This window comes from Lissotriton helveticus, chromosome 4_1, assembly GCF_964261635.1.
Source record: "Lissotriton helveticus chromosome 4_1, aLisHel1.1, whole genome shotgun sequence".
Classification (NCBI taxonomy): domain Eukaryota; kingdom Metazoa; phylum Chordata; class Amphibia; order Caudata; family Salamandridae; genus Lissotriton; species Lissotriton helveticus.
In genome coordinates, this window is record NC_136063.1 from 69,334,480 (window position 1) to 69,360,434 (window position 25,955).

At 51.7% G+C, this 25,955-nt stretch overlaps 1 protein-coding gene across 2 annotated transcripts in view; it reads left to right on the forward strand.

Moving 5' to 3' along the window:
- The window catches only part of ADCK5 (aarF domain containing kinase 5), a 276,003-nt gene that overhangs the window by 183,106 nt on the left and 66,942 nt on the right, over positions 1 to 25,955 (forward strand). For both annotated transcript variants that reach the window (XM_078686440.1, XM_078686441.1), the window contains exon 4: positions 18,231 to 18,306. In XM_078686440.1, the coding sequence (XP_078542566.1) occupies positions 18,231 to 18,306 (76 nt within the window). The remainder of the gene's footprint in view (positions 1 to 18,230; positions 18,307 to 25,955) is intronic.

A 25,955-nucleotide genomic window follows, 5' to 3' on the forward strand; every position in this document is an offset into this window, starting at 1 on the left:
CTGGCGACGGGGTTAGCATTCCACCCTTCTAGAGGGACACGACATGTATGTAACCCCTAACCCCGGTTAAAGTCAGACATAGCCTCAGCTCCACAAAATGGATGCTGCCACCGAGACACAAGTCTGCCCTCCTGCTGCTGGGAGTCCTCCCAGAGCAGGAGGCAAGGACAAAGGGTTTCCTGCCAGGGGCGGTGCCAGCACCGTCCCAGACAGGGTTTTGTGTATTCCAGGTAGGCAGGGCTACAGAGGAAGGTGACTGCAAGTGGCACCCCGGTGCTCACTGTGCATAGGCCGGCTGAAACCAGTTCCAGGGGCACTCCAGCCCCTGGCCTGGGGAAAGCCCGCCAAAGGAGAGGGGTGTAACCACCCCCCTCCTGGTCCCACCCCTAGGGCAGGACTTAGTCGCGTGCCAGCCCCCTTTTCCCAGATAAAGGTAGGAGCAGGCCCCCTTCCAAATCAGATCATCTTTGGAATCAAGATACCACTTTCCACGAAAGGACTTCACGATTTCTTCCTCAAGATTCTCCCTTGTGGCTAAGGAGTAGTCACCCTGCATCCGCAGGCACCATCTAAGAACACTGCGGTCTGCTGCACGTCCTTCCTCCGGAATCCGACTGCCCAGCTCGACGAGACCCGGCTTCCCTGGCACCTCTGACCTCTACCCACCTCTACAGCACAGCTGAGAACCGTGGGTGCGACGAGACCTCGAGGGACCGGCCATCGCCAAGACTGCACGACTTCTGCACAACAAGCCCACCGAGTAATTTCCTGGTGAGTGCTTTGGGGTCCGAGAAGCCCCCACCCTGAGCAGCTCCAGCACCGAAGAGCAGCCCCCCAGCATCTCCACGATCGGCGTGGGGCCCTTCTGCTTTCTGCTGCTCACCGCGTTGTTTGGCTACTAGCCCGCTGGCTTGTGGCCTTCCGAACGACGCCCGACGACAACACTGCTGCTGGTCTGGTTGCTCCAGACTGGCCCTTGCTTCCCTCCATCGGAGAAGTACCCTGGACCCTCCTGGTCCGGCTGAGACGCCATTTTAGGTCCACCGCGTGGGCCTTGCATTTGCCAAGACTTGTTGCCCAATCCTGGGTCCAGCGACGTCGACAGCAAGAACCTTCGTGGGACAGCTCGCACCTCCATCCTGGTCGCCGACAACGCCTCCTGGTCTGAGAGACTGCAGAGCCCAGCAGCGCCCACTCACCTGACTGCGGTGACTTCGCCCGGTGCCATCCTGGTGCCCACTTAATCACTGGCTAGTGATTCAAGAACTTGGTCCCCTCTGCTTTCAGGTCTCCTTCTTCCTTGATCCAGGCTTGGATCCATCGAACTTTTCTTCACTGGTCGCCTGCCAGCAACTTCTTCCTTCCAGGCTCCTGGTCCGGCACGAGGATTCCCGACGTCTTTTCAGACCTATGCAGCTGCAGCCCCTGGGCTAGGTAACTTCGGCACTTCGGTGTCCCAGCATAGCCTCACTATCCAAGGGTCAGGATCCACTGTCATTTTCTCCCTACCAGGTCGGGTTCGCCCGTGAACACTAACTTTGTGAATTCTAGCTCCCATAGACTTTGTCCCGCATCCCGCGTGAGAGTGCACACTCTGCACCCGAGTCCCCTGGGCCTCCTAGTAGTAATCTAACGATTCCCTAGTCAAGTCCTAGCGATTCCAAAGCCTATTAGTACTGTTACTTACCTGCTAGTAATTCGCATTCCACTTTTAGAGTACATGGTTTTTCGTGCCCCTCGGGCATTTGTGTATAACGTGCTAACTTAAGTATTTTCATAAGAGTTTTTGTTGTGTGCTTAGCACCCTGTCCTCATAAAGAGTACAGGGTTGTTGTGATCCTAATAAATACATTGTTTATTTTCATAACACTTGTGTGGTGTCCTTTCACTGGGTGTTCAAGGGGTAATGTGATGGTAAAACAGCTGGCTTAACACGCCCTCTAGAGTCTTAGCCTTAGACTGCTCGTATCCATGTTACTAGGATAGCTGGTCTATAAGGTTGACTTACAACCAATCATCAATAAGGGTTGTTTGGACTGATATATAGTGATCACTAGAATAGTGAACACTGCACATCAGGCCAACTTCTCACATTGGTGAGCAGCGGTTGGGATTTGAGCTTGCTGTTGTTTTACCACACATGCCCTAAGAATATCTTGTGAAAGATCACATAAGTACTAAAGGTACATATAACTTAGCTTAGAATACTCTGAGTTCTACTGAACCAGCTGTTGTAGCTCCTAGGGCCTAGCACACCCTAAACTACAACTCTAGCAAGGGATCAGTAGGCAAACATATAGTGTAGGTAAGTGCACCACTTACACCTCACTAGAAAAGCATGTCTACCCAGGGAGATTCTACTGAGACTCCCCTGGTCAGTGTTGACCCTCCACAGGTCACTTCAAGATATGCAGCTCTCAGTTTCCAGGAGATGAGACAGATCTGTGTCTCCAGAAAACTGAAGCAGGGGTCTAACCCCACCATTCCCTTTTTAATAGGTCTCTTAGAGACTTATGATGCGAGAAAGCTTTCTCAGCTAGATGGGAATATGCCAGCCTTAGAGGGTACCTCTGGGGATCCAGACCTCCCCAACATTGCCAATGCAGTTGAGGAGGAGGAGGATCAGGAGGAACTCTCTGGGGATGAGGTAGACAAAGGTCTTGAGGTAGTCAGAAGGCTAACCAGGACCAACTTAGACTTACTTGGGCTAGGATCTGGGGGACCCCCAGTACTAACCCGAAGTGGGCCTAACCTTGGAGTTAGGAGAGATAGATCTCTTTCTAGGGACTCCAATAGATCTCTGCACTCTAATGCCTCTTCTCAGGGGAGAAGGAATCCTCCACAGAGGAGATTTACTTCCCCTCAGAGAAGGGAGCATGAAGCTAGGATGAGACAAGCTGAACTAAGGATTGAAAGGGAAGAAATTGCCCTGGCCAAAGAGAAGCTTGCCCTGGCAAGAGAGCAGCAGATGAGTGGGTTAGCTCCCACTGGTGGCAGCAATCTCCCAAGAGATAGAGAGAAGGGTTTAGATACTAAACACCTGACTAAAATAGTGCCCCCCTTTAAACAAGGGGATGACATCCAGAAATGGATGGCTGCTTTGGAGAGGGCCTGCACTGTGCAGTGCATTCCCTAGAGTCAGTGGGCAGCTATACTGTGGCTCTCCTTTGATGGTAAAGGTAGAGATAAGCTCCTCACTACAAGAGTGGAGGATGCTAATGATTACCAGGTCCTGAAAAATGCACTGGTTGATGGGTTTGGCTTAACCACTGAGCAGTACAGGTTGCTGTTCAGAGACACCCAGAAAACTCAGTCTCAGGACTGGTCTGACTTTGTTGATTGTGCCACTAAGGCTTTGGAAGGCTGGCTACTGGGTAGTAAGGTTGCTGATTTCAAAGGATTGTATAATCTAATTATGAGAGAGCAAGTCTTAAATAATTGTCAGAACCAGTTATTACACCAGCACCTGGTAGACTCTGATCTGACCTCTCCACAAGAATTGGGTAAGAGGGCAGACAAATGGGTCAGAACCAGGATTAGGCCCAAGAACCAAGGTGGTGACCAGAAAAAGGAATCAACCAAGCCTCAAGAGAAGGGTGGGAATAAATCTACAGATCAAACCACATCAGGGCCCCAAAAATCCTCTGAGGGGGGTGGGTCCCAGAATCCTTCCAACAACCAGAAGAAACCTTATTGTTATCCCTGTAAACAGGTGGGTCATTTAAAAACTGACAGCAGTTGCCCAAAGAATAACAATAAGGAGAACATACCCCCAAGTAACATTCCCAAACCTCCTGTTACTACTAGTAGTAATCCCCCAGGTGGTGGGAGTGCCCCCAAGAATTTGGGTGCATTTACTTTGGGAGTTCCTGGGGACTCTGGCCTAACCAGGTCCCCAAACTTAGATACTCTTGTCTGTGAGACTGGCATGGGGTTTGCCAACTTCACAACTTGTCCCAACACTTTGGGCAAGTACAGACAGGAGCCCCTCATCAATGGTATAAAAGTTGAGGCCTATAGAGACACAGGGGCTAGCATCACTATGGTGACTGAGAGTCTAGTCCCCTCAAGGCAACTTTTACCTGGTGCCACATACCAGGTGACCAATATTGATGGAGTACAGAGAGATCATCCCATGGCAGTGGTCAATCTCAGCTGGGGAGGTGTCACTGGCCACAAGAGAGTGGCAGTGTCACCAAACTTGCCTGTAGATTGCCTACTGGGGAATGATTTAGAGCTCTCAGCCTGGGCTGAAGTTGAGCAAGAAACCCATTCTAAAATGGTAAATACCCATGGTAAGGTTAGTGGGGCAGTGATAGCCACAGCCCCAGTCCAAGATGTCCTCCCTGAACAGGTCAGGAGGGTTGTGCCAGTCACAACCCAATCTCAGACAACTCCCTTCCCAGAACAGGTTGTCAAGGCTGTCATGGTAACAGCCCACACCCAAACTGAGCCCCCTCCTGAAAAGGTTGGGAGAGTTGTGATGGCCACAGCTCAAACTCAGACAGATGATAGTGTTGTGAAGCCTGAAACTATGGATCACTCCACTCAGACAGAGAGCATTGAGGAGGAAGAGAAATCTCCCTCCCACCAGACTTTAGGAAAAGATCAGCCTCCCCAGGGAACTGATCTGACCCCTTGTGAAGAAACTGCCACAGAGGTAGTCAGGCCTAGCCTGGCAGAACCCCTGATGTCAGTGGACCCTTCCAAGATGGGACCCAGTCTGGAGCAGGTAACCTGCCCCTCTCTACCCTGCCTCAGTCAGCCCAGGGCTGTAGAGGTCAGGGAGGCCAGTGTTGGACCCCAAAGGGCCCCCTGTCCAAAAGAATTCCCCAATCAGCAGATTAAGGGCACTGAAGCTAGTAATCCTAGCCAAGTGAAAATAACACATACTCCTGAGGGATCCCCCTTAAAATTAGTTAGGGACCTCCCACAGATGGACACTGTTGGGCACAGCCAAACTTGGGACCTGAGGGCCCCAAACCTGACCTGTCCCTCCAGTAAGCCAAACAGAGGGACCCAACCTCCAGCTGTAGGTAGCCAGAGGTTGACCCTGAGAGCCCAAAACAACTCAGTCTTGGAAAGAAAGGCCTCTATGGTGGAAAGTGATTGGAGGAAGCTGAGCCCAAAATTAGTGGAGCCTCACTTCAGTACTCCATTTCAGCACCAGCCTTTTACTTTGCCAAAACACACCACAGGTAGAGATTCCCTATGGTGGAGACCCTCAGACACCCTTAGGGTGAGGGATTGCTTAGTGGACCATGAGATAGGGGGTAACCATGCCAGTGCTGGTACTTCCTTATATGGCCACTCAGGCAATATAGGCTTACCTGGCAAGGCTAGCCTTATCTCCTTTCGTTTGGGGGGGGGGTTATGTAGGAAGGTAGATCCCTGACTATGGTTGCCCCCAACTTTTTGCCTGGTGTTTCGCTGGTTTTCTGACTTAGTTGACCTGGGACCCTGCTATTCAGGGCCCCAGGCCTACTGCTCTCTCTGTAAAATGGATTCCATGTACCTTAGGTACATATCTAAATTGGATACTGAGTCACCCTATCAGTCCCTGTACAGTGTACCTTAGGTACCCAGGGCATAGGTGTACCCAGGGCCTACCAGGGGCTGCAGCATGTATTATGCCACCCCTGGCTGGCCATCCAAATCTGACACAACTGGCTGCTTGACAGCTGGGGCAAGGTGGTGTAATCACCCTTTGCTTTAGATATAGTATACCTATATCTAACCCTAAAGATGGACACACAGATCTCCTATCAGTCACTCCTATGGCAGGCCTTAACAATCCTGAAGGCCGAGTGCTTGGAATCGTGTGAGATGGTGCTCTGGCATGAGCTGAGCCTGTCTGCGGCTTTCGGGATCCATCCCTTAGCCGTTTCCACGATATCGCATACCATATACTCTTAAGTGCATTATAATCCTCGCGGTTATATGCCAACTCTGGTATCGCTTTATCAAAACATGTCGAGTAAGGTGTCATACGAATTGGAATACTAACCCCTCGCCAATTCTGGCGACGGGGTTAGCATTCCACCCTTCTAGAGGGACACGACATGTATGTAACCCCTAACCCCGGTTAAAGTCAGACATAGCCTCAGCTCCACAAAATGGATGCTGCCACCGAGACACAAGTCTGCCCTCCTGCTGCTGGGAGTCCTCCCAGAGCAGGAGGCAAGGACAAAGGGTTTCCTGCCAGGGGCGGTGCCAGCACCGTCCCAGACAGGGTTTTGTGTATTCCAGGTAGGCAGGGCTACAGAGGAAGGTGACTGCAAGTGGCACCCCGGTGCTCACTGTGCATAGGCCGGCTGAAACCAGTTCCAGGGGCACTCCAGCCCCTGGCCTGGGGAAAGCCCGCCAAAGGAGAGGGGTGTAACCACCCCCCTCCTGGTCCCACCCCTAGGGCAGGACTTAGTCGCGTGCCAGCCCCCTTTTCCCAGATAAAGGTAGGAGCAGGCCCCCTTCCAAATCAGATCATCTTTGGAATCAAGATACCACTTTCCACGAAAGGACTTCACGATTTCTTCCTCAAGATTCTCCCTTGTGGCTAAGGAGTAGTCACCCTGCATCCGCAGGCACCATCTAAGAACACTGCGGTCTGCTGCACGTCCTTCCTCCGGAATCCGACTGCCCAGCTCGACGAGACCCGGCTTCCCTGGCACCTCTGACCTCTACCCACCTCTACAGCACAGCTGAGAACCGTGGGTGCGACGAGACCTCGAGGGACCGGCCATCGCCAAGACTGCACGACTTCTGCACAACAAGCCCACCGAGTAATTTCCTGGTGAGTGCTTTGGGGTCCGAGAAGCCCCCACCCTGAGCAGCTCCAGCACCGAAGAGCAGCCCCCCAGCATCTCCACGATCGGCGTGGGGCCCTTCTGCTTTCTGCTGCTCACCGCGTTGTTTGGCTACTAGCCCGCTGGCTTGTGGCCTTCCGAACGACGCCCGACGACAACACTGCTGCTGGTCTGGTTGCTCCAGACTGGCCCTTGCTTCCCTCCATCGGAGAAGTACCCTGGACCCTCCTGGTCCGGCTGAGACGCCATTTTAGGTCCACCGCGTGGGCCTTGCATTTGCCAAGACTTGTTGCCCAATCCTGGGTCCAGCGACGTCGACAGCAAGAACCTTCGTGGGACAGCTCGCACCTCCATCCTGGTCGCCGACAATGCCTCCTGGTCCGAGAGACTGCAGAGCCCAGCAGCGCCCACTCACCTGACTGCGGTGACTTCGCCCGGTGCCATCTTGGTGCCCACTTAATCACTGGCTAGTGATTCAAGAACTTGGTCCCCTCTGCTTTCAGGTCTCCTTCTTCCTTGATCCAGGCTTGGATCCATCGAACTTTTCTTCACTGGTCGCCTGCCAGCAACTTCTTCCTTCCAGGCTCCTGGTCCGGCACGAGGATTCCCGACGTCTTTTCAGACCTATGCAGCTGCAGCCCCTGGGCTAGGTAACTTCGGCACTTCGGTGTCCCAGCATAGCCTCACTATCCAAGGGTCAGGATCCACTGTCATTTTCTCCCTACCAGGTCGGGTTCGCCCGTGAACACTAACTTTGTGAATTCTAGCTCCCATAGACTTTGTCCCGCATCCCGCGTGAGAGTGCACACTCTGCACCCGAGTCCCCTGGGCCTCCTAGTAGTAATCTAACGATTCCCTAGTCAAGTCCTAGCGATTCCAAAGCCTATTAGTACTGTTACTTACCTGCTAGTAATTCGCATTCCACTTTTAGAGTACATGGTTTTTCGTGCCCCTCGGGCATTTGTGTATAACGTGCTAACTTAAGTATTTTCATAAGAGTTTTTGTTGTGTGCTTAGCACCCTGTCCTCATAAAGAGTACAGGGTTGTTGTGATCCTAATAAATACATTGTTTATTTTCATAACACTTGTGTGGTGTCCTTTCACTGGGTGTTCAAGGGGTAATGTGATGGTAAAACAGCTGGCTTAACACGCCCTCTAGAGTCTTAGCCTTAGACTGCTCGTATCCATGCTACTAGGATAGCTGGTCTATAAGGTTGACTTACAACCAATCATCAATAAGGGTTGTTTGGACTGATATATAGTGATCACTAGTGTTGGAAATGGGATCCCTGGCTGACCAGGGCTTTCGCCAAAGTCAGTCAGAGACCACCACACCCAAGTCAGGGCAAGGGAGTTACACGCCAAGATAACCCCTACTCACCCTCTAGGTAACGTGGCGCGAGCAGCAAGGCTAAACTTGGAGGCGATGTAGGCTAAGTATTTGCGCACGCACCCCAGCAACAACAACCAAAGGCCCACCACAAAGGAAACTCCACACAAGGTTATATAAAAATAGCCTTTGTATTACACCAAAACACATTAGATAAAACACACACTTTACAATGTGCCAGGGGCACGGGCAGAATTTACAGGGGATATGTACAAGACAGGGCCACCTGCACCACTGTCAGGAATCAGAAGTAGCACTTTCAGAAATAGCACTTAGAATATAAATCACTGTAGCACAAATATCAAAATAGTGTACACAACCAGTAATCACTGGTAACAGGACCTCACTAGCACCACCTGCACTAGGGAGAAAACAACCACCTATGTATCACAATACCTGTAGGGGTGTAAGAACATACACATGATGCAATGCATAACATTCATTCAGAGGTGTAAGGAGGAAAACACATGATGCATCACAATACATTCAGAGGTGCAGAAAGTACAATTGCGCCAAACCCACGTAAGTCACCACCTGTGACTGTCCCTGTGTCCAAAGTGTCAGGGTCCTAAACGTGGCAGCTGCCCACGAAGTGCTGGGCAACTGAGTAGCAATTGATGGGGCCAACACGCTGGGGGAGCCTCACAGGCTCTGCAGAAATAAATGTCCCCCTGAGCCCCTCTGGGCTCTAGCAAATGTCTGGTCCCTCTGAGCCTCTCTGGGCTCTGGAAATAACAGTGGGGGCTGTGAGCCTCTCTGGCTCGCCAACAATAATGCACCCGAGCCCCTCGTGGGCTTTCAACCAGCACTGGCTGCCACGAGCCTCTCAGGCTCTCGAACACCAATTGCCCTTCTTGAGCCTCTCTGGGCTCAAAACAAGTGTGCCGCCTTGGTTGGAGTCCCCCCCTCTGGGGGACTCGAGACGCAGAAAATGCCCCTGGAGCCTTTCGCCAGGCTCCACAACAATGAGCACGAGCTCGCGCTCCTTGGGGGGGGGGGGCGGACACCGACAACGTGTCCCGGCGCCCCTCCCTTCTCTACTTTGGCCGCCCTCACCGGGGCTTCGGCCTCACACCCCCTCCCGGTCAGCTCCACTCACCGGCTGTCTGGCTGCGGAGGTCCGGGGCTCTCCTTACTCGCCGCTCCGCTCACCAGACGCTTAGGCGGGCTCTCCCCCTTCTCAGGAGAGCCCTGCTGGAACCAGCGCTGGCGTCTGGGCACTTCTTCTCCCTTCTTGCACCGGAGCACGGGGTGGGCTCCCGTCAGCTTCCGGTTTGCCTCGATGTCCTGTCCCCGGCCCGCCTGACTTCCGGGTCGCGGGGGCGGGCTTTCCGTCCGGGCCGCGCTCGGATTGGCCGGCCGGCCAGCCACTTCCGGGTCGTCGCGGGCAGCGCGGCGGCCCGTTCCAGGCACTCGTAGGCGGGGGATGAGTTTACCGAGGAGTGGGCTCCCTTGAGGTAAACTTAAAATATAGCGGCAAGGTCCCTGGCAGGGTGGGCACCTGCCAGGGGGCAAATTAACCAAAATAAGCGAGGTGGGCACTCGCTAGGCAGGCAAAGCGCTCCTCAGCGCTAAAAGGCAATTTACAGCGCTCCCTGCGCTAAATGCCAAATACAGCGCTCTCAAGCGCTAGAGGACCAAAATAGAGCGCTCCCAGGCGCTATAAGTAAAATAAAGGTCCCAGGTGCCCTCAGCAAGCAGGGCAGAGTCCCAGCAGTCCTTGGGCAGGCAGGGGGGACAAGGCTGGGCCCAGAGCCAGCACACTGGGTCTCCAGGCAGGGAGACACCCCAAGTGGCGGTCCTCTGGCCCAGCGACAGCAGCAACAGCCCCCCTCAGGATCCTGGAAAAGAACAACTTCAGTGGGGACACAGCCCCATTTTTATACAGTGCATTCCTTTGTCTGAGGGTGTAGAGTGGGGGCGGAACCAGTCGCAGCTGGTTCTTGAGTACCCTGTTTACCTCCACCACCCTCTCTATTCACTGGCAGGGCTTGGGTCATTAGACACACCACAGGGGGGCGGAGCCAGCATTGTGTGGGGAAAACCCAGCCCATCCAGGACACAGGTACACTCCTCCCACACATTACTCATGCAGATCTCCCACTCACCACCGGGCAGACCCATCCAGACTTCCTGGAGCCTGGCATGCCAGCCAGCTCCAGCCAATCACACGCCAGCACCCTCACAGCACACGTACAGCCGTGTCTAGAAATGGCGCTTCGCTACTAGACACATGCATGCTGCATACACCGTTGCGCAGCATTCACTCACACGAGTTCACACATACCAGACTCAAGCCTGTACACCCCACGCATCAGGAACTACCAGGGACACATACATTCCCCATGCATTCCTATGGGCGGGCAGGCCTAGCTCAGCACATGCACTCAGAGTGCGCACGCACTTTCCACTGGGACACAGTGAAAGTGCGCAGAATCCCAAAAATCACCATCTCCAGGTCACCATTTAAAGCAAAAAGTCTAGGGGTGAACCTGCCCTAAGGGCCAAAGTCCAACATAACCCCCTTCCAGCCAAAACGCAGGGTAGACCGATCACCACCGTGATGGACTTCCCTGCTTGGGGCGATAGAACACGGACGCGGGCCCGCAACTACAGGGACACCCTCCTGTTCTACGCCACGGTGAACCCATGGGATTCCTTCTAAACACACTGTCTGGACCAACTGGGCTACCCCACTGGTACTCCCAAGTTGTCCGCGGCCAGGACCAGGCCCTGGGCCACCCAGGTGCCACTGGTCCATGCCAATTCGCAGAGCGGGGGGTAGTAACCCCTGGCACATAGGAGCCATTCTCCACTCTTCCTGTCTGCAAGATAGGACTAGACTGCCACTGGTACTCCAGCCTAGGGCCTACAACCTCAGGCGGACCAGGAGTCTCGGGGAAGGCTCTCCTCCCCCTACCTCTTCTCCTAGGGTTCCTCCTCCCTCTGCGAGGGGTACCCCTAGAACGCCATTCCAACCCAGGACTTATCCACTCAGGTTGCACCGGGGTCAGAGGTGGGCTCTCCCACCCTCTGCACCCCCTTCCAGAGGTCTGCCCTCTCCCAGCTGGAGAAGTTCCTCTGGAAGAATAACCGGTCAGGACACTGGTTACAGTCGTCCTACCCTTCAGGTCAGGCTGACCCTGAACCTGGCCTCCCAACCTCCGGTCTAAAACCTTTGGTGGAACAATTGCCTGGCACTCCAGGACTTCTGGGGATTCACACGCAATCCCCCTGAGGCTAACAAATGTCACATCTGTTGCGTGACTGTCTGTCTGGCGCAGATCTCCCGCCCTCTGTCCACCTGACAGTGCATGGCGATCCCCCAGACCAGAAGTGGTGTTACCATGGTCACTACACGGGAACCTAGCCCAACTGGGTAGTCCCTGACCCACTGGTCCTTCCACTGGGGAACTCCCCCAATCACTCCTCACTCTGGACTCCTGTACCCTCCCTATCGGAGCGGTACTGCCAGACTCTAGAACCATAGGAGCTCTGGTTACAGACGCTCCAGGTCCTCTACTCACTAGGAGATCTTCCTCAAGTGGACTAACAGGACAGCCTAGGTCCCCAACCTGGTGTTCCCTCAAGAAACCATCCAAGTCCTGAGGCAGGGCTTCGGGCGTCTGGGGAACCTCGGTCTCCCCCTCACTCCTGCTCCACTGAGCCAGGCAGTGAGCCCCTACACCCTCCTCACTATCCTGGGACCTAGCTGGGCTACACTGAGCCTCTTCCACCACGCTGGGCTGGAAGATCCCTGAACCACTACTTTTGGAGTCACTCACCAATGACCCTAGAGAACCTCTGGCCCTTTCCCAGCGGTCGGCTTCCCTTGCCAGTAACTCTGTATCAGTAAATCCAACTTGCAACAGGTGTTGGCGCAACTCTGGCGAACAACCACTGAGCACCTGCTCTTTGACTATAAGATCAAACAAGACTTCAAAATCAGAGTCAGTGTGAACCTCTACCCAAGCCCACAGTGTTCCACAACAGTCATCCTCAAAGTCTACCCAAGACTGGTGAGACGGTTTCCTAAGGTTCCTAAACCTCAACCTATTCTCCTCCTCTGGGGAAACAGGAACCATACTCTGGGAACTGGGAATTTCTACACTGTGATTTAAATAGCTGCCACCACTGGACCCAACCCTCCCTGGGGGATCCAGACACTCAACACTGCGCGCAGGGGATAGTCTACCCTCCAGAGCTACTTTGCCTCTGGTGGCGGCCCTCTCAGCCTCCTCTATCCTGTCCTGCGCTAAGACCCTCTCGGTCTCCAGCTGTTGCTTCTTAACCTCCAGCTGTTGCTTTCTAATGCCCAGCTGTGCCATAGCCTGGGCATGCTCCAACCTGAGCCTCTCTAAAGCCAGCTGGTGCTCCCTTTCTCTCCTCCTATCTTCCAGCTCCTCTGGGGACAGGGAAAGGGATGAGGCGCTGCCTCCTAAACTGGACCCAGCAAGGGACTCCCTATCTATGGGGTCCTCACTATCTGCTGGCGTCCCTGTGCTATCATCTTCTTCCTCCTCCTCAGACTCTTCAGGGCTCCCCTCTGACCCACCACCCTCATGGTGTGAGACCCGGGCCCTCTCCTCACTGTGCTCACGCTCCCAGTCATCCTTCTGCCATTGGATCAGGTTACCCCTAAGTTGGGACTGGGTGTCTGACTCATTCACTGCAATGTCTCTCTCTTCGCAAAACTCTCTCAGTTCATGCAAAAACAGACCCCAGACATTAAAAGCAGACTCCATCTTGGCAAGATGCTCACAGACACGTGCAACACAGGGGACTTAACAATCTGAAGTAAGAGTACACAATTCCAAAAACTTCAACAATCTCCTTATCAAAGAGAACTCATACTCATGCGTCCAGGAAAACACACCATTCATCCACACACACCCTCCCCTCGGATCGGTAAGGCAGTTTCTACCACCCCTGACTTCTCAACCTGACCAAAAGCGACACAGGTACCAAACTCTGGAAGCAGGGCGGGGGACAAATGTACTGAACACAATCAAATGACACTCTTCAGGAGAAGAAACAATGGAACTTCCAAAACAATCCCCTAAAATGTGGTCATCTAAAATGCAGAGTTTTGTGGTATGGCCAGTTACTACTAAGGTACAACGCAAACACAAATCCTTATCCCACCGCTTGCCGCCAATGTTGGAAATGGGATCCCTGGCTGACCAGGGCTTTCGCCAAAGTCAGTCAGAGACCACCACACCCAAGTCAGGGCAAGGGAGTTACACGCCAAGATAACCCCTACTCACCCTCTAGGTAACGTGGCGCGAGCAGCAAGGCTAAACTTGGAGGCGATGTAGGCTAAGTATTTGCGCACGCACCCCAGCAACAACAACCAAAGGCCCACCACAAAGGAAACTCCACACAAGGTTATATAAAAATAGCCTTTGTATTACACCAAAACACATTAGATAAAACACACACTTTACAATGTGCCAGGGGCACGGGCAGAATTTACAGGGGATATGTACAAGACAGGGCCACCTGGACCACTGTCAGGAATCAGAAGTAGCACTTTCAGAAATAGCACTTAGAATATAAATCACTGTAGCACAAATATCAAAATAGTGTACACAACCAGTAATCACTGGTAACAGGACCTCACTAGCACCACCTGCACTAGGGAGAAAACAACCACCTATGTATCACAATACCTGTAGGGGTGTAAGAACATACACATGATGCAATGCATAACATTCATTCAGAGGTGTAAGGAGGAAAACACATGATGCATCACAATACATTCAGAGGTGCAGAAAGTACAATTGCGCCAAACCCACGTAAGTCACCACCTGTGACTGTCCCTGTGTCCAAAGTGTCAGGGTCCTAAACGTGGCAGCTGCCCACGAAGTGCTGGGCAACTGAGTAGCAATTGATGGGGCCAACACGCTGGGGGAGCCTCACAGGCTCTGCAGAAATAAATGTCCCCCTGAGCCCCTCTGGGCTCTAGCAAATGTCTGGTCCCTCTGAGCCTCTCTGGGCTCTGGAAATAACAGTGGGGGCTGTGAGCCTCTCTGGCTCGCCAACAATAATGCACCCGAGCCCCTCGTGGGCTTTCAACCAGCACTGGCTGCCACGAGCCTCTCAGGCTCTCGAACACCAATTGCCCTTCTTGAGCCTCTCTGGGCTCAAAACAAGTGTGCCGCCTTGGTTGGAGTCCCCCCCTCTGGGGGACTCGAGACGCAGAAAATGCCCCTGGAGCCTTTCGCCAGGCTCCACAACAATGAGCACGAGCTCGCGCTCCTTGGGGGGGGGGGGCGGACACCGACAACGTGTCCCGGCGCCCCTCCCTTCTCTACTTTGGCCGCCCTCACCGGGGCTTCGGCCTCACACCCCCTCCCGGTCAGCTCCACTCACCGGCTGTCTGGCTGCGGAGGTCCGGGGCTCTCCTTACTCGCCGCTCCGCTCACCAGACGCTTAGGCGGGCTCTCCCCCTTCTCAGGAGAGCCCTGCTGGAACCAGCGCTGGCGTCTGGGCACTTCTTCTCCCTTCTTGCACCGGAGCACGGGGTGGGCTCCCGTCAGCTTCCGGTTTGCCTCGATGTCCTGTCCCCGGCCCGCCTGACTTCCGGGTCGCGGGGGCGGGCTTTCCGTCCGGGCCGCGCTCGGATTGGCCGGCCGGCCAGCCACTTCCGGGTCGTCGCGGGCAGCGCGGCGGCCCGTTCCAGGCACTCGTAGGCGGGGGATGAGTTTACCGAGGAGTGGGCTCCCTTGAGGTAAACTTAAAATATAGCGGCAAGGTCCCTGGCAGGGTGGGCACCTGCCAGGGGGCAAATTAACCAAAATAAGCGAGGTGGGCACTCGCTAGGCAGGCAAAGCGCTCCTCAGCGCTAAAAGGCAATTTACAGCGCTCCCTGCGCTAAATGCCAAATACAGCGCTCTCAAGCGCTAGAGGACCAAAATAGAGCGCTCCCAGGCGCTATAAGTAAAATAAAGGTCCCAGGTGCCCTCAGCAAGCAGGGCAGAGTCCCAGCAGTCCTTGGGCAGGCAGGGGGGACAAGGCTGGGCCCAGAGCCAGCACACTGGGTCTCCAGGCAGGGAGACACCCCAAGTGGCGGTCCTCTGGCCCAGCGACAGCAGCAACAGCCCCCCTCAGGATCCTGGAAAAGAACAACTTCAGTGGGGACACAGCCCCATTTTTATACAGTGCATTCCTTTGTCTGAGGGTGTAGAGTGGGGGCGGAACCAGTCGCAGCTGGTTCTTGAGTACCCTGTTTACCTCCACCACCCTCTCTATTCACTGGCAGGGCTTGGGTCATTAGACACACCACAGGGGGGCGGAGCCAGCATTGTGTGGGGAAAACCCAGCCCATCCAGGACACAGGTACACTCCTCCCACACATTACTCATGCAGATCTCCCACTCACCACCGGGCAGACCCATCCAGACTTCCTGGAGCCTGGCATGCCAGCCAGCTCCAGCCAATCACACGCCAGCACCCTCACAGCACACGTACAGCCGTGTCTAGAAATGGCGCTTCGCTACTAGACACATGCATGCTGCATACACCGTTGCGCAGCATTCACTCACACGAGTTCACACATACCAGACTCAAGCCTGTACACCCCACGCATCAGGAACTACCAGGGACACATACATTCCCCATGCATTCCTATGGGCGGGCAGGCCTAGCTCAGCACATGCACTCAGAGTGCGCACGCACTTTCCACTGGGACACAGTGAAAGTGCGCAGAATCCCAAAAATCACCATCTCCAGGTCACCATTTAAAGCAAAAAGTCTAGGGGTGAACCTGCCCTAAGGGCCAAAGTCCAACAACTAGAATAGTGAACACTGCACATCAGGCCAACTTCTCACATCCAGTGTAGAGGAAACGCACATCTCTTGTGTCGGGAAGCATTGCCTGACATGATTCACCTGCACATGAATCCTCCAGTGTAGAGGAAACGCACATCTCTTGTGTCGGGAAGCATTCCCTGACATGATTCACCTGCACATGAATCCTCCAGTGTAGAGGAAACGCACATCTCTTGACTCAGGAAGCATTGCCAGGCATGATTCACCTGCACATGAATCCTCCAGTGTAGACGGGATGGACATCTCTTGCGTCGGGAAGCATTGCCTGACATGATTCACCTGCACATGAATCCTCCAGTGTAGAGGAAACGCACATCTCTTGTGTCGGGAAGCATTGCCAGGCATGATTCACCTGCACATGAATCCTCCAGTGTAGACGGGATGGACATCTCTTGTGTCGGGAAGCATTGCCTGACATGATTCACCTGCACATGAATCCTCCAGTGTAGACGGGATGGACATCCTGTGTCAGGAAGCATTGCCAGGCATGATTCAGCTGCACATGAATCCTCCAGTGTAGAGGAAACGCACATCTCTTGTGTCGGGAAGCATTGCCTGACATGATTCACCTGCACATGAATCCGCCACTGTAGACGGGATGGACATCCTGTGTCAGGAAGCATTGCCAGGCATGATTCAGCTGCACATGAATCCTCCAGTGTAGAGGAAACGCACATCTCTTGTGTCGGGAAGCATTGCCAGGCATGATTCACCTGCACATGAATCCTCCAGTGTAGACGGGATGGACATCTCTTGTGTCGGGAAGCATTGGCTGACATGATTCACCTGCACATGAATCCTCCAGTGTAGACGGGATGGACATCTCTTGTGTCGGGAAGCATTGGCTGACATGATTCACCTGCACATGAATCCTCCAGTGTAGACGGGATGGACATCTCTTGTGTCGGGAAGCATTGGCTGACATGATTCACCTGCACATGAATCCCACGTTGTAGAGGGGATGGACATCCTGTGTCGAGAAGCATTGCCAGGCATGATTCACCTGCACATGAATCCTCCAGTGTAGAGGAAACGCACATCTCTTGACTTGGGAAGCATTGCCAGGCATGATTCACCTGTACATGAATCCTCCAGTGTAGAGGAAACGCACATCTCTTGTGTCGGGAAGCATTGCCTGACATGATTCACCTGCACATGAATCCTCCAGTGTAGAGGAAACTCACATCTCTTGTGTCGGGAAGCATTGCCAGGCATGATTCACCTGCACATGAATCCTCCAGTGTAGAGGAAACGCACATCTCTTGTGTCGGGAAGCATTGCCTGACATGATTCACCTGCACATGAATCCTCCAGTGTAGAGGAAACTCACATCTCTTGTGTCGGGAAGCATTGCCTGACTTGATTCACCTGCACATGAATCCTCCAGTGTAGAGGAAACGCACATCTCTTGTGTCGGGAAGCATTGCCTGACATGATTCACCTGCACATGAATCCTCCAGTGTAGAGGAAACGCACATCTCTTGTGTCAGGAAGCATTGCCAGGCATGATTCACCTGCACATGAATCCTCCAGTGTAGACGGGATGGACATCTCTTGTGTCGGGAAGCATTGCCAGGCATGATTCACCTGCACATGAATCCCACGTTGTAGAGGGGATGGACATCCTGTGTCGAGAAGCATTGCCAGGCGTGATTCACCTGCACATGAATCCTTCAGTGTAGACTGGATGGACAGCCTGTGTCGGGAAGCATTGCCTGACATGATTCACCTGCACATAGATCCTCCAGTACAAGGGGGTGGAGAGCCCTTGTCGAGAAGCATTGCCAGGCGTGATTCACCTGCACATGAATCCTCCAGTGTAGACGGGATGGACAGCCTGTGTCGGGAAGCATTGCCTGGCGTGATACACCTGCACATAGAATCTCCAGTGTAGAGGGGGATGGACATCCTGTGTCGGGAAGCATTGCCTGGCGTGATACACCTGCACATGGATCCTCCAGTGTAAAGGGGGATGGGGAGCGCGTGTCGGGAACCACTGCCCTGGCATGATAAAAGCCTCTGGGTTCTCCTCCTCTGCATGGCTCACCCTCCTTAGTTGTTGCTTGTAGGGCAGGGCTCTAGTTCTTTTTGTACAGAAAGTGACGTCATTGGCAATGTACATATTGAAGTTCCAGCCATGTACATTGTATGTTCAATCTTATGAAAGGGTTCAGCTGATAATCTCTTTTTTTCTGTCCTGCAGGGCTCTGTCCAGTGGGATGCACATTTCTGTAGATTACTGGTGGACGACCCACGTGAGATTACGCGGCATTGATGAGGTATGTAATGGATGGGAGGTACTGGGATGTCTTGCTACTTAAGATGTGCGGAAAAGGCAAAGCATGGCATTATTTAAGGTATTTAGGGTGATTGGTTGATGAATGCCAGAGTATGTATGATATATATTTGTGGCAGCAGGTCAATATATTTGAGTCTCTCAATCAATGAATGTGAAGGGCTATACAAGAAGTTCATTTGGTAATTGGGTGACGAATGTGAGGGACGGGTTACTCCGTCACATGCATGATTGTTAATCCATCCACCATATTACAAGTGGGTTTAATTTTACGACACTTGTAATAGAGTGGACAATATATCTGTCATGTTTGTGAGTGGCAACCTGTTTGTCAAACTCCATCAAGGCCCTATGAGAGGAGCTAGCTTGTAAGTGGTCATGGCGTCGCTTAGGCCTCACATGTATTAAAAACTTAAAAACATTACATCGCAATATAGAGAAACCTGCATATCTTTCCTGCAAATATTTAGTAAAGAGAGAAGTAAAGTTCAAAGTTCTGCCCACGTTGATATCAGATCTCCCTACATTAGAAGTTGATAACAATTCAATCATATTTTGCCTGAACAGTAAACATTCACAAATGGCACTATTAGGCGACATTCTGTAGAGTTGATAAAGCGCTGACATGTAAACAATAAACAGTAATCATGACCAAAAAGGAAACATTTATGATTGATAGTGAAAACTGCTAGGAGTCTTGCCTGTTGAAAGCCAAGCATACTGGAATGTTGCACATTTTGCAGGGTGAATCTTTCTGGATTCACTATGCTGTGCATTATTCCGCGGTCTAGTGGTTGGGTCCAGAATCGTAGTATTTTTTTTTATTTTTTTTTCGTAGCCCAGGTGGGCGTCGACGTCCCACCATTTGGTGTCCTTCCGGTGACGTCGGCACGCTTCCTGCGGAAGCTCCCACCTTTGGGCGCCATCTTCAGATTCTTTTTTCTGCCGTTTGGTCTGGATCGTCACCGAGAGGTTCCAGAGTTTTTGGAGAAAAAGAAAAGAAAAAGACAGAAAACCACCGAAAAAATTGGAGAATTCATCCTGCAATCAAGATCACTGAACCGGGACGACGAAGAAGGAGGTCAATATCGAAAACTACAACGTCCAACGGAGAATGCACTTACAGGGGGCCCCCTAGCGCAGGAATGGACAAAACACCCTTTAAATTCTGACGTAATTGCCACCACAAATACGCGCAGAAGGACCAGAATCCGGTTTGCAACCTCTGCCTGTCGGTCGACCACGAGAGCAAGGATTGTGACTCCTGCTTGGCTTTTACCCCGAAGACATTCAGTATAAGAGAAATACAGAGGAGAGCCAACTGCAACATGCAAGGCCAAGGTCAACCTCTGTCGCTCCGTGACTTGGGCCTCTTCAGTGGGGAAGAGGACCACATCGCCAAGGGACCTGATGACTACATGGTCGTAGAGACCAATAGGAAAACCACAAAGGAGGTAAGAGAGACGTCGACCCTAAGACCCCGACAGACTCTCGAAAATCAGAGTCAGACTTCCGAAAAACAGAGTCAAAGTCCTCGAAAGGAGCACTGGCGCCGAAATATTCGACGGACGCAGCTGCATCCAGGGACAAACAGCCCAGCGGATCCTTCGAAAAGGACTCCCAGTCGGCGAAAATCCAAGACAAGCCTAGGTCGTTGAAGCACGTCCCCGAAAAGGCGCGCTCAACGTCTAAGGAAAAGGACACAAAGGCAACTTGGACGAGATCGGCCGAAACCCTCGACGCCGAACTAGCCGCCGAGATGGAGAGAGAAAAGAGAAGGCTCGAGGTCGAAATGGACAGTATCCTGCAAAGGAAAAAGGAATTCGACAAACGGATGAAAAGGTTCACCATCCTTTCGAAGCCGACGACGATCGTCGAGGTCGAGGACAAGGAGGAGTTCGACGCCGAAGAGCCGCCGAAAACTCAGGAGCCCCAGGAACACCAAGAAGAAGAGAGCCTATACTATTATGAGGGAGAAGGCGAGGAAGACCAGCAAACAAGTTTGGGGTCGGCATCCTCGGTGGCGCAGGACCTGGATTGGCTGGACCTCGACGCCGAAAGCCTGGAAGGGGCCGTAGAAACGAATTCTTCAAGGCCTTCGCCGCCATATGACATTGGTATCTGCAATATGGTCATCAGAAATGCGGCAGCAGCATATGGGGTGAAACTGGAGGAAGAGAAACCAAAAGCCTGCTTCCTCAGAGACCCCGCTCCCCACTCAAACTAGGAGTCAATTCCTCCCCATGCTCCCAAATGTCCTGGACCAGGGAAGGGAAGCTTCACACCTAGGACAGAGAAGAAGTATAAACATTCCTCTAAGGACCCACCTTACATCCAGGGATCCGTCACGGCTGACTCCATCATTGCAGCAACAGCCAGAAAGAGGGCCAACATTCCTACAAACTCAGGCCCACCTCCAGACAAGGAAAGTAAGAGGATAGACCTCACTGGAAGAAAAATAAAGCGGAATGCAGCAATCCACTGGCGCATTGCCAACTCTAATGCCCTACTCAACAGGCATACGTACTAGCATTGGGAGGAGGTTGGACACTACTTAAACACCTCCCCGAAAAATAACAACCGAGAGCAACACACCTGGTGGAGGAAGGCAAGAACATAGCAAACTCATGCCTCAAATCAGCCCTGGATGTGGTAGACCCATCCAGCAGGCTCATGCTGATTGGGGTAACAGAAAGAAGGCATGTCTGGCTGAGGATCTCAGGTTTCAAGTCGGAAGTACAGAACAATATTCTAAACACACCCTTCAATGGAGAAACACTGTTCGGTGCACCAGTAGATGAGAAACTGACGCAGCTCAAGAAGGAAAATGAAACTACAAGGTCCATGGGGGCGTTGCAGTTCAGACGATGAGAAGGGGCACCCCGACAAGGAGACCAAATGGAAGAGGGGGAAACCAGCCGGGAACGTCACATCAGACATTCCAGCAGAACTACCAGGGCAACAACCAAGCGCAGCAGGGTCAACAGCAGCAAACCTGGCAATACCAGCCCAGGGGCCAGTCCTTTCACAGGAGGGCGAATGGACGAGGACAAACAAGAAGAGGGGTCCAGCAACCCACCTCAAAGTGACTCCGCTCCACCAAAGGTGCCGACCCGCACAACACTTCTAGGGGAGGGCCACAACAAAATAAGCAAAAATGTTTTACACACACTCAAATCAGGGATCAACGAACATTTAACACCAGTAGGAGGCAGACTAAAACACTTCTTCCAGGAGTGGAAGAAAATAAAAACAGACCAATGGATACTGAACATCATATAGTTCGGATACTGTATAGAACTAGAAAAGAAGTCTCCAAACAGGAAACCAAAAGGAAAGGCGCGCTCAGCAAAAGAACTCGCGCTACTCCAACAGGAAGCACAAGAACTCCTCCACAAGGAGGCGATAAAAACAGTACTGTTCAAAGAAAGAAACATGGGAGTGTACTCAAACTGGATCTACGGTTCCTAAACAAATACATAAAGACTCAAAAGTTGAAGATGACACCCCTACAAGAGGTTATTCCTCAGATAAGGGACGGAGACTTTATGTCCACCATAGACCTCAAAGATGCCTACCTACACATTCCCATGAACAGACAACACAAACATCTAATGAGATTTGCCATCGACAACGAGCACTACCAGTTCACAGCCCTGGCCTTCGGACTAAAATCCGTACCAAGGGTCTTCACCAAATGCCTCGCAGCAGTAGCAGCGCACCTACGGAGGGAAGGGATTCATGTATACCCCTACCTCGACGACTGGCTAATAAAGGCAAACTCCTACAAACAATGCCAACTACATGCACAGTGGGTCACACAGACGCTGACAGAACTAGGATTCTCTATACACTGGGGGAAATCCTTAATGGAACCAGAACAGGTGAAGATCTTCCTAAGTGCACAGATCAATACCATACAGAGCAAGGTGTTCCCCAGCGACAAGAGAACACTTGCCCTGCTGAAGGAGACACGTCAATACCAGAAGGGGCGAGCTCTGACAGTGAAGACAGCGAGCAAGATCATGGGGATGATGGCGTCCTGCATACACCCAGTCCCCAATATACGACTCCACATGAGACCATTCCAGGAATGGCTCCAACAACAATGGTCACAAGCAACCGGGAGTTGGAAAGATCTAGTGGTTGTAACGCACGCAGTGCAAGAGGAGATAGCGTGGTGGAACAAGGAGAACATAACAAAGGGGAAGCCTTTAACACCACCAAACCCAACAGTGACCATCACCACAGACGCATCCCAGAGGGGATGGGAAGCACACATGAACCAGCTCAAGGTGCGGGGTTTGTGGACTCCAACAGATGCGATCAAGCACATCAACTACCTAGAACTAAAGACCGTGTTCCTTGCCCTAAAAGCCTTCCAGAAACAAATGTACAAGCAGAGAGTGTTGATACAGACAGACAACACAACAACGATGTTCAACAAACAGGGAGGAACACAATCAGTTGCACTATCCAACCTAGCGCAGGAGATATGGAGATGGGCCATCCCACTAGAAATAGACCTCCTGGCTATACACCTACCATGAAAGGACAACGTGGAGGCAGACAGGCTCAGCAGATAGACATCAGCATGCAACGAGTGCAGCTCAATGCACAGGAAACGCAAAAGCTATTCAAGAAGTGGGGGACACCAAAAATAGACCTCTTTGCAACACACCAGAATGCAAAATGCCAATACTTCGCATCCAGGCAAACAGGGGAACAATCCCAGGGGAATACCCTATGGATAAGCTGGTCGAAAACATTTGCCTACGCTTTTCCCCCGATACCACTGATATACAGGGTTCTCAGCAAGTGCAGAACCAGCAACATGACACTGATTCTGGTGGCACCACAGTAGGCCAGGCAGTCCTGGTTCTCACAAATAATGGAGATGGCGCAGGGACCACCTCACAAGTTCGCAAAAAGAAAAGACTTGCTCTCCCAGCAAAACGGGGAGGTACTTCACCCAGAGCCAGAGAGCCTCTGCCTAGCTGCATGGCTCCTGAAGACGTAGAGTTTGGACACCTAAAACTCCCAGAGAGCACAGAGGAGGTACTATGTGGCGAAATGGATAAGATTAACGCAATGGCGCATAAGGAAAGGACAACACAAGAAAATGACCAAGGAATCAACTGTGCTAAAATATTTAACACACCTGCTAAAAACAAACCTAAGCTCTACCTCGCTAAGAGTACACCTAGCAGCGATAGTAGCCTACACAAGAAGTGAGACGGGAAAGAGCTTCTTTACATCCCAAGTAGCAAAGAGATTCCTGGAAGGGGCTAAAAGGATCGCCCCCCCCAAAAAAAGGATGCCGCCACCGGCATGGAACCTTAATTTAGTTCTAACAGAGCTTATGAAAGCGCCTTTTGAACCCATCCACAAGGCCTCACTACAAATGCTCACAATGAAGACAGCCTTTCTAGTAGCAATCACCCCGCTACGCAGGGTAAGCGAGCTACAAGCGCTGACACTACAGGAACCCTACATTCAAAGACACAATGACAGGGTGGTAATGAGAACGGACCCACACTTTATGCCAAAGGTGGTGTCAAGGTTTTACATGAACCAAACAATACAGATACCAAGCTTCTTTCAGAAACCATCCACAAGTGCGGAGAGAGCACTGTACACTCTAGACGCTAGAAGGGCAGTAATGCATTACATGGAAAGAACTAAAGAGCACAGGAAAACAAAGCAGTTTTTTGTGTCCTTCGCAAGCAGTTTCCTGGGAAGACCAGTAACAAAGGGCACCATCGCACGATGATCGCACAAACTATACAATTCTGCCACAAGTAGGCAGGTCAAGAACTACTAGGAGGGGCACAAGCCCACTCTACAAGGAAAAAGGGAGCAACAATAGCCTTCCTGGCTAACACACCCATTCCAGACATATGCCTGGCGGCAACATGGGCTTTAGCGCACACGTTAACTAAGCACTACTGCGTGGATATACAAATGAACAAGGAAGCACAAGTAGGACAGAAAGTGTTTCAACATATATTCAACAACCAACGCTCATCTTCCACCCAGCCGCCACAAACATAACAAACCGATACAAAGTCTATGCACAGCATAGTGAATCCAGAAAGATTCACGCTGCAAAACGAATAGTTTCTTACCTGTTGGTGTTGTTTTGCAGCTTGAAGATCTTGCTGGATTCACTAGCGAGCCCGCCCACCTCCGCCAGAAAGATGAGGCAGGAGGAGGAGAGAATACAAAGACAATATACAATCAGACTCTTTAAAGAGACAAATCTGGAGTTCCTTTAAAATAAGAAAGACCTTGAAAAGATTGGAAAAGGATGAACAAACATGACACAAAAACAAGAAAAAAAGAATTCGAAGATGGCGCCCAAAGGTGGGAGCTACTGCAGGAAGCGCGCCGACGTCACAGGAAGGACACCAAATGGTGGGACGTCGACGCCCACCTGGGCTACGGGAAAAAAAGACTATGATTCCGGACCCAACCACTAGACCGTGGAATAATACACAGCATAGTGAATCCAGAAAGATCTTAAAGCTACAAAACAACACCGATAGGTAAAAAACTATTTGTTCTGTCCTATGGCTGGCCCTGGAACCAGATTGAAAGCTACAAGCAGATAATTTTCTTGGATATGTTTGTGGTGACACTTGGAGAGAGAGAAAGGAGGCCAGAGATGTGGAAATGGTTCTTGCTAGGAGAGTGGTCTAGGAGATGTTTGAGGTGTCCTGCACTAATGCACTGTTGAAGAACCCTATAATGAAGAAGTATGTTGGTAAAAGCCCTCAGTGGGTGAGAAATGCTTAGGTAAGTTCTTCGGCAAGAGCAGGAGCAATCCGGTCATCGGAGACAGGGGAAAGAGCTCTACACGGTCGGTCTGAGTGTGAGATGAAGCAGGCTGACCAGGAGTAATGAATGTGAGGGGACGCGGGAGGGCGGGAGATGTAACTGTGTGAAAGATGAGCAATAGTACAGTGGATGAAGTAGTTGTGTGAAGAGATAATGAATGTGGAGGGACAAGGAAGGAAGGAGGAAAGGACTGTGTGAAAGATAGGCAATAGTACACTAGATGAAGTAGTTATGTGAAGGCGTTGCCATTTTATTTTTTTATTTTTACATAAGTGTTGTGATGAGAGCTCTAGTAGATTGGAGGAGGAGGGATGGGTAGGTGAGTGGGTGGGTGTCTGTGTTATTGTCAGATGAATGTGCATGTGAGAAAGTGGGCACCTCTAGTGATGTGGAGTGGATGAAGTAAAGTGATAGGAGGATGTATAGTGATTTGAGGTGAATGAACTTGATAATAGGAGGAATGTGTAGCGCCATTGATTGGGTGAGATGATGAGAGAAAGACTGCGAGATGCCGTAGGGAATATATGTGATGGGTGATTTGAGAATGAATAGTGTGTATGTCAGTGCATTTTTGTATGGACTGTTTATGTAGCACAAGGCTATCCAAAAACCAGGAGAGCGCTGTCCCAGGGTATAGGAGATGGCATAAGCTATGGAATGAAGAGGTGAGTGCTGAGAGGCGAAGTGATGTTACGTGTCTGATGGCAGCTGACAGATGTGAGGTGAGTTCACATATTGAAACTTCCTGTCTCCTGTTGTGGTGCCTCTTCCTGGAGAATGGAGCTGCTTGTG